At 40.7% G+C, this 11,942-nt stretch overlaps 2 protein-coding genes across 2 annotated transcripts; both read right to left on the bottom strand.

Moving 5' to 3' along the window:
• Nucleotides 1-2,055: 2,055 nt before the first annotated feature.
• mid1ip1l (MID1 interacting protein 1, like) lies at nt 2,056-3,991 on the bottom strand. The gene is made up of 2 exons (XM_068715070.1): nt 3,890-3,991; nt 2,056-3,369 (listed from the first exon to the last, which is right to left on the bottom strand). Exon 2 carries the CDS (start codon nt 3,272-3,274, stop codon nt 2,780-2,782), a length of 495 nt encoding a protein of 164 aa, XP_068571171.1. The 5' UTR covers nt 3,275-3,369; nt 3,890-3,991; the 3' UTR covers nt 2,056-2,779.
• Nucleotides 3,992-5,733: 1,742 nt separating this feature from the next.
• tspan6 (tetraspanin 6) lies at nt 5,734-11,095 on the bottom strand. The gene is made up of 8 exons (XM_068715071.1): nt 10,861-11,095; nt 8,499-8,687; nt 8,335-8,409; nt 8,138-8,242; nt 7,731-7,886; nt 7,534-7,617; nt 6,625-6,709; nt 5,734-6,434 (listed from the first exon to the last, which is right to left on the bottom strand). Exons 1-7 carry the CDS (start codon nt 10,945-10,947, stop codon nt 6,641-6,643), a joined length of 765 nt encoding a protein of 254 aa, XP_068571172.1. The 5' UTR covers nt 10,948-11,095; the 3' UTR covers nt 5,734-6,434; nt 6,625-6,640.
• Nucleotides 11,096-11,942: the final 847 nt, after the last annotated feature.

Below are 11,942 nucleotides of genomic sequence, written 5' to 3' on the forward strand. Positions count from 1 at the left end.
GGTTCAAGCTCTTTGAGATTTGTTTTGTTGGAGCGTGTAATGAGAAATAAGATTTCAAAGCATATATTTCAGGGGATGTCACTCATTTAATGTAACAAATATTTAAACAAATAAACCGTCATATATAAGTAGCTTTTATATTTTTCTTAAAACCATGGTTGAGACAGTTCATAGTGTAAAAGGAATAGTCTGATAGGAATAAAGATAGATAAGAAGATTGATACTATTCTCATGTCTGTCCGTTAAAGAAAAGCCCATATCCAGCAGCCGGTTAGCTTAGCTTAGCTTAGCATAGAGACTAGAAACAGGGGGGACACAGCTACCTCACTGTCTGAAGGGAACCTCTAAAGCTCATTAATTAACCCATTTTCAAATTGTATGTACAAATGTACAAAAAAAATTATAAAATCCACAGCGAATTAATATTTTTTTGCACGAATTAAACAAAGATGTAACGTTAGAGGTGCTGGAAGGTGAATTGTGTGACCATTGGACAGTCAGGCTAGCCACTCTTTTTAGTGTTTATGCTAACCTAAGCTATCCAGCCGCTGGCTGTAGCTTCATATTTAACAGACCAAGATGAGAGTGGTATCTATCTCTCTATCTCTTCTCATGGCAACAAAGTGAGTAAACCGACTACCTAAAATGTTGAGCTTTTGCTCAATAGTAAATGAAATGAATGTAAATCTGTATATTTGTAGAAAAGTAGAAAAACAGTAGAAAACCGTTTTTCTTTTTCACATTCAGCGTCTGGCCAGCTGTCACCAGTTTGGTTGACCCAGTTTATCTGAGTGGGCTGAGGCACACTGACCAGCACAGCCATTTTGATTTGCAGCCATTTGTTTGGCCCATTGTGAGTGGGAAAAAGGACTGCAGCCTCCCACCACAGGGCTCCTGCAGCACGTTCTATGCAAACTCTTTTTTTAAACCGCGGCGCGATCGCTGCTGCTGGTCAGAGCAGCACTAGTTTGTTTGACCATGTCTGCCCTCGACTCACTTCCTGGATGCCCTTCATCACACCACAATCTCACCGCTGTGCCTTTGAGAGGAAAAAAAAAAAAAAAACCCCATTGCAACCGGATTGGCTGCTTGTGGTGGAGCTGTTGCTAAGGGGAGGGTTTCACTCAGTGATGGATAGATGTGGCAGCTGGTGAGGGCCCCGTTTGAGCAACATATATCAATTTAATGTTTCATTAACACGCCACTGCGTCATGTTCGCTGTGACAAAGCTGAAGAAATATGATCAATATCATCCAAATCTAGACAAAATCCTGCAGAGGATTTGAAGATCATGTACTGTGCCGTCTGGTTTAATCAAGTTTATTGTGTCACCTAAATAAAGTCTTATCACTTCTGATGGGTCAATGCACTTTACAGCTTTTATAACCCTCCCAGTTGTTTGCACCATTTGAGATGATTAGTGGATGGTAAATGTCAACAAAATTAGATTTGGTCAATAAATCAAAAACAGGCTGTGTGCTATTTGGCTTTGTTAACACTTTGTAATGGGTATAACCAACACAATTTTGTTTTGGTCTTAAAAAAATAAGCTTGTACACAACCATTCAAAAGTTCAAGAATATGGTTTGTAGCCATTTTCTACGATTACAATCATATAGTTACAAGTTTGTTCAAATTATTGGCGTTTAAAATGCATCTAAATTGTGGGCGAAAGCCCCAGATAAATATTTGCTTTACTGCACCCTGAAGGTCAAACCAGCTGCAGGAGAGTTGCATTTCAGCACAACTGCCTATCTGCAATAAAACAAAATGTGTTCAGCTAACAAATTCTGTTTTAGAGCCACAGCATCTTTAAATAGTCTCCTTTAGGTAAATCCTCAGCAAAGCACTTTAAAGCCCTTTACATTATATAAAGCTGCTAAACTTGCCCTACATAAGGAACAGCAAGTCAAGTAACTAGCTTACATCTTACTGCGCGTCAAAACGCATCATTACACATTCCTGTGCAGCCTTCGGCACTGAAAAGAAATGTTTTCTAACTGAGCCGCAACACCCCCCCCCCCCCTTCCTGTTCGCAGTGACAAACAAAGCAAATAAAGTTTCCAATTATTTATTTCAGTTTTACCATTTCAATATAAAATTTGAAATATCCAACAACAAACAAATGAATAATTTCATCATGAACACCTTGATGAACCGTTTAAGCAGTCGTACAACGGGGAGTAACTGAACAGGGCATGAGGGTATAAAAAGAAAAAAAAAAGAAAAAAAAAAAAAAGTCAAGGCACACCATGTTAGAGTAATACCAAGAGGAAAGATTTAAAAACCTCAGCAGGTTTAAGAGCCCTTCAGCTCAGCATTACAATTATATTTTTGAAAAGGAGGGACAGAATAACCAGCATTCAACTTCTCCTACAGTCAGAAGCCTTTTTATTCACAATCTGGTGACCATTTCATGTCCAAACTAGAAATGAAAAGACAAAAAAGGAGGGCAAATGTCTCCATAAACCTGCGCTTCACGTTGACTTATGGAACATATTCAATAAACCTCAGCCACACAAAGCAGCCACTCTGCACCGAGACGGGCAGAGGGACACACGAGCAGGCGTCACTGGTTCCAGGTATGTTTTGGTCGGGAAAGTTTGAGTGTCGCTTCTCAGGAGTGAGAGAAGTCGCCCTGGTCAGTTCACTGACCATTAAGATCTATCAGGAAGAGATGAGGGGGGGCCCTTCAACACATCCCATAGTGCAGGTCAAGCAGTCCAGGGGGGGGGAGGAAAAAAAAAAAGAAAAAAAAAAAAAAAAAAAGTAGTGACTTCTATCTCATGAAGTTTCCACCTCCAATTTCTCTCTTGTACCTGTTGGTGAGGTGGTCGGCTTGCAACGTGAGCTTGGACAGAACTCCAAACAGTCCTCTGAGGTGATAGTGAAACTGGTTCTCCAGGTCCGTGTTCTCATCAGAGGGGAGGTCTCCAGTGACCGGCTGCTGCTGCTCCTCTTGCTTCACCGCCATCTCCAGGAAGCTGGCTCCGCTGCTGATCTCCCTCTTCAGCAGACCCCACTCCATGTCGTTCTTTATGGACTTGAGGAGCAGGTAGTGCTCGTACATGTCCCTCTGCTTGTTGGGACACGGCGGTTCGTGATTTCGGTTGTTGTTGGGCTCCAGCTCGCCGGCGGCCCGCTCCTCCAGCGGCACGTCCCGCAGCAGGCTCGGCACCATGATGGTCTCGTCCATGTTGTTGGCAGCTGCGATGAAGCGGTGCATGACGTTGATGAGGGAGTGCTTGTTGCTGGCGGAGTCGATCTGCATCATTTTGAAGGCTTTTTTAGTTTGGCTTGGTTACAGTGTAAGAGCTGGCAGGTGGTGATGTTAAGGCAGAGCTGCGTGGTGTTTTAGAGGTGGCGGATCTGCAGGAGGAAGAGAGGAAACATGAGGATGCAGCAAAATAAAATAAAATAAAATAAAACGCACAAAAATTGCTGAAACTCTGAGAAAGAAAAAAAAAAAAAACCCAGGCCTGATGCATTTTGAAACAGATTTTCACATTCAGCATGCGCGCAAAAGGGAACCAATTCATAACCACCCACACACACACCCACACCCACACACACACACACACACACACACACACACACACACACACACACACACAGGCAGGAAATAACAGGCAGTTTGTGTCTCATCCGCACTGTAGGCCCCCCTTGCACACACAATGCACTTCTACAAGTTACATTAATCTCCCTCAATTTGCTACATTGTAAACAGCAGATTTACATCATTATGACCTCGACTTCCTGATATTAAATCGTTTCAATAGGACATTATTCGCGTCAGATGCCTTACATATAAAACGAGCATTATTCGCGTCAGAGGCCTTAAATATTAAAAAATAAATAAATAAATAAAAATAAAAGGATGCAGACTGACCTGAACCACGAGGTAACCTGAGAAAAATGATTCTTGGCGTGCTGGTTAAATATACCAAGCCTTCTCAGGGTCTGCACACCACCCGCCGGGAAGGAAAGTCAAAATTTCCTCAACAGTCTGCCGGTTGAAGTCAGCTTTTATACCAGACAGCCGGGTTGGGGCGGAGGATAGACAATACAGTCCGCCCTTCCTGGATTCTTCTACCCAGCTCATTGGCCCAGCATGGATTTAGGCGGACTCTTAATAGCATCTGATCCAAAACTGACCAATCAGACGGCAGTTCAGAGCTGCCAGTCAATTACGTTTGTTTGTGACCATCAGCAGCCGCACCTTTGCAGACCGTTTGCAGCCTGAAGGCAACACCGACTCAAATTTGCACAGGGAGTCACGGTGTCAGATGCTTTTGGCTTTGTATTAGAATACAAATAAACGAATGCAAAGTACCCCGTTTAGTATTTTTCGCTTTTTTCCCCCTCATGCCACCACCGTCTCTACAGCGGCCTTCATTTATTAAGTTACACAGCACTTCCACCTGGTGGTTGGACTTTGTCAGCTAAATCTTTCCCCCCCCACATGTCTGAACAGAAACTAATATTTGTTTACAATATTAACCCGTCAATCACAGTAGATATGCAATAATATGTTCCATCTACAATCTTTAATTAATCCAAAGGAAGTTGTTGGTATTACCTGACAGTTTAAGCTTGAAAATGCCCCTCTGTGTCCACCTTCAACATGAAATAGTGACACTAATCCTCAACACAGAGGCGTCAAACCATCATGTTTATTTACGTGTATGCCAGCAGTGCGCAGGTGTATTTCGTTAAGTTAATTATGGTGATAAGGCGTGGCAGTGGCAGAGCATCGTTGAGGTTATTAGTTGCACCTGTGACCGTCCTGCTGCGTGGCAAGTCAGACTCTGGAACCTGCAAAAGTCGAGCAGTCAGCTCAATATTCTTTTTATTGGCTTGTGGAGGGATGTTTATCCATTAAGTTACAGAAAAATTGCAATGATTAGGGCAACGTCTAGAAAACATCTTTTGCAGAAATACATTTGTTAATATATTATATTAAACTTGTCAAACGACCCTTGACATTTCTTTTGCGGCCATGAGTACACACATGCCCTGTTAGTTTCTAATCAAATTACTGATTGTAACAGAAAACTTGAAATCAAAGACTAATATTGTGACATTGAGTCAGAAAAAACTTTGATTCATAAGATACTTTTGGCTTCATATATGAAATGTGCATCATTTCAGTCCCCTCTCTCCAGCTATAGCAACTGGAGAATGTGTGTGTGTGTGTGTGTATAAAATACATATATATCATGATAGACTATATGAATTGTGGTTGACATATCCTGCTCTAGATTAGGATACTCTTCATATATTTTAAAAGTCTGCATTACCAAAAATGACTATTAGAGCTGAGTGAATTAAACAGTGAATGCATTTCTAGATTTTCTCCAACATTGTCACATTATAGTACACAATATTTGAGCGTCAGTACCAAACATCAATCAAAATGAATTCATACCAACAACTCTGGACAAACTGCACTGAGGCATCTGAACGAACATCCTTACTAAACACTGTGCTGAAGTTACAGGAAACGTTGCCCCGCATATTGAGACACTAAATTCCTGTTGTATTTTGTATGGAGTCATGTTCTCCTGCATCTCTTCACATGAATGTAGCCTACAGACACATCTGTGGGACAGACACACCCTGAGCTGCATGCAGATCTCTGAGCGAGCGCACGCGCACGCGCGCACACACACACACACACACACACACACACACACACACACACACACACACACACACACAGAGATGACGATACTAAATTGAATCTTTATTTTTTTTTTGTCAAGTATTTCACATGCATCCACAAAAGAATAACAATTTAACACTGACGACTGTGATATGAAGTTGGCTGGCGAATGTAACTGGCACACATGAATGCTGGTTTGTTAAACACTACTGGTCTACGTAATCAGAACGGCTCATTTTACAAGTCTTTACTGTGAATCACACAAACTTGATTTCAGGTTGGCGACCTCTTCGTCCATCTCTCAGGCTTATTTTGGTTTCACACATAGACAGAAGTTCACTTAGTGTTGCAGAGACATTTAACATTTGTCTACAGAGTTTTTTTTTTTTTTTAAAGCATAATTACAAAATAAGGCAGCTGCATTATACAAAGACAGTAAGTACAACAAATATAAATGCTGACAATTGGTCAATTAACTGAAATAAAGTAACATCTAGGCTTAACAGAAATCCCTAATTACATCTCATGAGTAACAAATTATCTAAATGTTCAGGTCCCTTTAAACTTTTGGTCCGACTACACTGCAGATAACGTCCCGTTTTGGGTTTCCTTTTCCATTTTTTCCCCTTCTGCTCATTTGTCATTGGTGAATAAAAGAAGAAGCAGCGAGTGTTTTTCCCTTTCTAAATGAATATCGACTAAACACGCACACAATATTAAAATCACAGGAGATTCTTTCTATTTGCATCACGAGCTTCCCATCAGAGACCTGCAGGAGAAAAACATGTCAGACAGCATAAAGCAGCCAATTCACATTTGAACATTGGATCCTTAAATCACTGTTCACACATAGTGCCTGGTACAATCTGTACATGATTTAGTCTCCAAACTAGGAACAGCAATTCAGAACAGCGCTCACTTCGTCAATATTTTATAACTTTGCTGATAACAAGTCTCACCTGAGGAAGGTCACCGTTAGACCATCTCATACTGGTTGTTGGTTATGTATCGAGACAAGCAGCAGGACAGGAATATCCCAATGAGCTGAGAGGAAACACGTTTAACAAAACACAGATTAATCAAAACGGACACAATTCCAAACACAACAAATGAATCTGAAGGGAAACTGTACGTTTTATCGGTTCTAAGACAGAATGTCCCAGTGCAACTTAACTGCAGCTACAGCTGTGCATAGGGCGACTGCGTTAGTGCTTAGACAGGCTAGAAATAACTGTACACGGACTGTATTGCATAAACCATCATTCAAAAGCAGAAACGAAGGTTGTAAATGTTATTTGATTCTGCACAGCAACTATCTGGTTGACCTTTGACCTCCTGTACTTCATTTTACAGCGCGATGGTGAGTTAGAATCAACGTGTTGATGTGGCCACGTTTGTTTTCCCAAGTCATAAAATCATGGCTGTGAAAAACTCGTTCACTACTCAATAAATAAAAAGACAGAGAATTTATTCTATAGTGAGCAGTAAACTGTAAAAGGATGACATGGAACAAAATGTCCCCCACCGGACTCAAACGATGGTCTTAAAACAGCCACCAGGACGTTATTAAAACCGGAATTTATTAAAAAATATGTCTGGTTTCCTGCTCGTATTTTATTCACTTATTGGTTAATTTAACAGAGACAGGGCACAATAATAAACTGCCATTGCGACAGAATTAGCCACAAGGTTAACAGATGTTACAAAGTCATCTGCCCAGATGTTGCCCTACTAGATCTCGCCTGTGTCACTGCATCCTAAATGCTTCTCTAACCAAAGCTGCAAAAACAAGATACATTGCTGGAAATAAACAAATGATGCGTGCCATTTGTTTTGAGACCAAGTATCTGAAAGAACATGCGATGTACCTGGAAGAACGCAATCCCAAAAGAGATCCCTGCGATGATTCCCAGGTTGGACTCCATCACATGGGTCACCTGTGCGAAGCAGCCCTACAGCAGAAACACACATTTATAGAGAGGTTTCTGCAAACACAGGCTCAAAGCCATTCAAACTACACAAGTATGGAGGTGTGCGTCGCTGTGGCGTGAGGCAGTGAACTCACCACTCTGTACACCTCTGTCCCAGCCTTCTTGAGGTCTTTCAGGATCTCTCGTGAGCAGTTGGTGCTGTCTTTACAGCAGCTGGCAGGGACGCCGTTCTCTTTAAAGTATGTTGTGTCGCCCCAGTCGGTGTAATTGTTCACCCCGCAGCAAAACAACTGTATGGAAATAGAGCAAAAATGATTAGTGTCGCAATACATTAAGCGACAGAAAAATGGGTCAAAATGTATTTTTAAACTGATGTTTTTGAAACACCTGCAGCGACGAGAGCAACATGCTTAAACTCTATGTGGGTTTCGTGTTTAGTTGCCCTTTTACAATGTTCTTACATAAACTAGAGTTCTTTGGTTTGTACAGTGAAGTCAGATAAGAGTGACACCATTAGCGTAATGGAAAACAGCCCACTCACACTCCTCTGGATGGTGTCCACTGCAGCGCTGCTTCTGCTGCTGCTGTCCGTGCTATTGTAGGTCGTCACAGCGTTTTGATAGGCAAAGCCTAACTTGGCCTTGATCTGGCAAAACAATGATTATATATTTTAGAGAGCGGATGTGATCCATTAAAAAACAAACAAACATATTTGAGTGTTTTGGACGGTTAACTGACCTCGTGTCTGAAGATAAAGCCTGAGACACCGGCCACGAGCTCAGCCAGGAACACCAAGGTGAGAAACATGGCATACTGAAGGAAGCAGTGCGTATGAAACAAATCAAACAAGGTCACATGTGAGGGGAATAATTCAGGGAACTTGCTGCTGCACCTCCACTGACCAGTTTGAGCATCCACGGGCTGCCGCGGCATGTAGCAAAGCATCCGAACAGTCCGAAAATAACGATGATGGCTCCGGTCCCGATGAGGACATATGGCGCATTGGTGCTCTCCTCGGAGGCCAGAGAGAAATAGGCCTCCAGGCTCACCTTCCCCCACACGCCCACGGCCAGCAGGATCACCCCTGTGAACTGAAGGCGACAGCAGGGAGAGCCAGAGAGAAAGACGTGCAGCTTTTTAGAACCACAACCTGAGAATAAAGGCTCAAAACCACACTGGTACAGTTAAAGCTAAGCAGCATTTTATCAAATCTGCACTATTCAGTTTTATCTTTCAATGATTTAAAAAAAATAACTTCATGTTTATGAACTACATTTTGAAGACTTGACATCCAGACAAGTCAAAATCTAGTTTTTAAACCAGTTATTGGATGTAAAAACGGAAAGAAAAGAAAATTTATTTTGATATTCAAATCACTGCTTTTTCAAACAAAAATTCCACAGTTACTGGTTTCAGTTTCATACGTGAGATTCGATGCTTTGTTGTTGCTTCTTTGTCATATATGAGAGTACATGTTATATTTGTGGGTTTTGGACTGTTGGTCAGAGTAAATAACACATCTTAAAATGTCATTTTGGGTTCTGGAAAACTTCTGATGGCCATTTTCTTACAATATTCTGACATTTTACAGACCAAACAATCATATAAATAAATCCATACAAATATTTGTCAGATTAGTTGCAGCCTGAATTGAAACCCAACCCTCACACCACCTAACCTCTTCCATCCTGTTTGGTGAAAACGCGACACTATACTAACGCTATGATAAGGCCTACTCAGATATACCAGTGATCCGCTCTGAATCTGGGATACTTTTAAATAAGAACCATGCTGGGGTGTGAAGAACATAATTTCCCTCATTGATTTCCTTCATGAAACCTGTTCTCAGTGGAGGGAATGCAGGTGAAGAGAAGCAGGTGAGTTAAAGGGGGATGGATGTTGGAGCTCTGACTCACATCGTGTATCGAGTAAAAAAACCTCTAATATTGTTCACAATCATCGTATATTTGATAACCCCCACTTGTGTCAGTCTTCAGATGCAACAGATCATGTATTTACAAATTACCGGTCAACAAAACACACCTGGGATACCCCCCCCCCCCCCCCCCAGCCTCAGCCTGAGGTTTTATCATCTCAGCATCTTTTGACTGCCCCACACAAGTCATTAGCCTGAGGGGAGGCATCAGCTCAACCAGCCAAGAGCAATAAATTGCCAGATAAAATCACTGACCTGAACTTTGTGTTAGCAGCAGCAGCAGCAGCAGCCTGCGACATGGCTGTTTGCTCAGTACAAAGATGAAGGAAGGGGGGGGGGGAATGCTCATTATCACATCACTCATCGTCACAAGACGAGCTTATGTTTAGATTTTCCTTACATGTATTTACGGCTGCAACTGCATCTTCATTAGCAATTATTATTCTGACGATTATTGTCAATTTAATCATTTGGTTAATAAACAATAATAAACAATTAGTTAATTAACTGACAAATCGACAGAAAATGTATCAGCAATTATTTTCAGTCATTTTCCAGTAGAAACACTAAACATTCTCTTGTCTTGGGTTCTCACATACACAGATTTGCATCTTTTCTTTGTCTTATGTGGACAATAAATCTGAATATATTTCCAATAATACAAACTTTTTAAACAATCAATAAATAATGGTTTGAACTTTACGAATTCCTGTTTTTTCCTAAAATTAGTTCCACATTGACAAAGTCTGTTTATTATGGACCAAATGGTTAATGAATAAAAGAAAGACGGATTAAATAGTGACAATACGTGTTGGTTGCCACCCTATCATTAACTCTTAACAGGAAGTGATGTAACTGGAAAACAAAGTGTTACATCATTACCTGCGCATACATTTTATGTCAATCGATTAATGCATAATCGATGCAGTTTAACATTTAATTAAGTTGGTTTATAGTACAACACTTTTTTTAAAGTGTTAAAACTAACCTTTAATTAATAACATCACATCTAATAACGCAGTTTAAACTAGTAGTTTGTACGTTTTTCTAAATTAGTGATCAAAAGAAGCTACCGGCTGTTTAGGACACAGAAATCTGAACACAAACATTTTCGGTACAGTCGGAACATTTTCAACAAGTGGTTCTTTGTGTCAACAGAGCTCCAGCTCTACTTCACTAAACTGAACACATTTACTCAACATGTTTAGCTCCGTGTGATTGTTAGGACACGACGTTAAAGACTGCCGTGTTGGCAACAACGCCGCCGCTTCTAGCCCCATTGTTGCTCCTTTAGCTTGTTGTCCCCCATTACGTGACACGCAGCTCACCCAGAATATGAGGCTGTAGGAGATGAGGAAGGTCTTCAGGCAGGTGATCACTGGCTTCGTCTGAAGCCGTCGAGACGGCGGCGACATGGTTGTTTTTTACTTTAAACTAGAAAAAAAAGGAGAGAAAAGTTGACTTCACACTGAGGGGAGAGGGGGAGAAAAAAAAAACTTCAGGGATAAAGAGAGAGAGACAGAGAGAGAGAGAGAGAGAGAGAGAGAGAGAGAGAGAGAGCGAGGGGGGAAGTGTCGTCACTAACCCAGATTCACTTTCCTGACGGGAAAAACAGATCCAAACAATCCAGAGTCAAGTCAGCGGAGACATTTACATCACGTCTTCAAGTACACCTTTCAGAATAAAAGCTTTAAAAAAGAAAACTGACTGAAAACACTTTCATTATTGCACACACGCAAAACTGTCCTAATAAATGTCCATGTACAATTAATCTTGATTCAAAGTTAAAATGGTAAATCAAAATTATGACATAATGTTACAATGAAATTACTGTCTCATAAGTCTTTCAATGAAAGGGTCAAATGTTTTGACTCATGATCTTGTAAATTTGGCTTTTAATACATCTAATATTTGTGCTAAGTCAAATTATAATATAGTAAATGAAAAATGTGGCTCACTACTAGCTCCTCATTTTGAGTCAAGTCAAGATTTTGACTTTTTATCTTACAATGTGACAGTAATCTAACTGATTTAACCTTATTAACCAAAATGATGACATAGGTATAATGTTGACGTTGTCTGTCATTGTTTTGACTAAACATAAGTATGCGTTTGTCTTTTTGTGGTTAAAGTGGGTCTCGATTTTTCCCACCAATCTCGAACTAATCCCTTTCAGCCACTAAATCAGGCACAGTGCTCGTTTAAATCTTTTAGAGTCATTGTTACCACCAAGTTTTTCAAACTCGAGCTCAAATAAATGCTTTTATTTTGAGGGCAGTAGCGTTATTTTCTGTCTGGTGCTGTCTGACTTTATAATAAAATGCATTTATTCTTCTGCTGATGTGACACAGTTGAATGGGCTAAATTACATCAGCTAGTTAGGTAAATATAATGATCATAACACGGCGCT

The sequence above is a fragment of the Cebidichthys violaceus genome, unplaced genomic scaffold (assembly GCF_023349555.1).
Source record: "Cebidichthys violaceus isolate CVI_PGR_0920_01 unplaced genomic scaffold, fCebVio1.0.p SCAF_2, whole genome shotgun sequence".
In the NCBI taxonomy this organism is placed as follows: domain Eukaryota; kingdom Metazoa; phylum Chordata; class Actinopteri; order Perciformes; family Stichaeidae; genus Cebidichthys; species Cebidichthys violaceus.

Excerpts from the sequence above, each read along its gene's own strand:
- mid1ip1l (XM_068715070.1), bottom strand. The coding sequence starts at position 3,274 with ATGATGCAGATCGACTCCGCCAGCAACAAGCACTCCCTCATCAACGTC.
- tspan6 (XM_068715071.1), bottom strand. The coding sequence starts at position 10,947 with ATGTCGCCGCCGTCTCGACGGCTTCAGACGAAGCCAGTGATCACCTGC. Across the intron at positions 8,410-8,498 it reads GCCCGTGGATGCTCAAACTG|TATGCCATGTTTCTCACCTT; the intron begins GTCAGTGGAGGT and ends TGCTTCCTTCAG. Across the intron at positions 6,710-7,533 it reads TTGGGATTGCGTTCTTCCAG|CTCATTGGGATATTCCTGTC; the intron begins GTACATCGCATG and ends GTTTCCTCTCAG.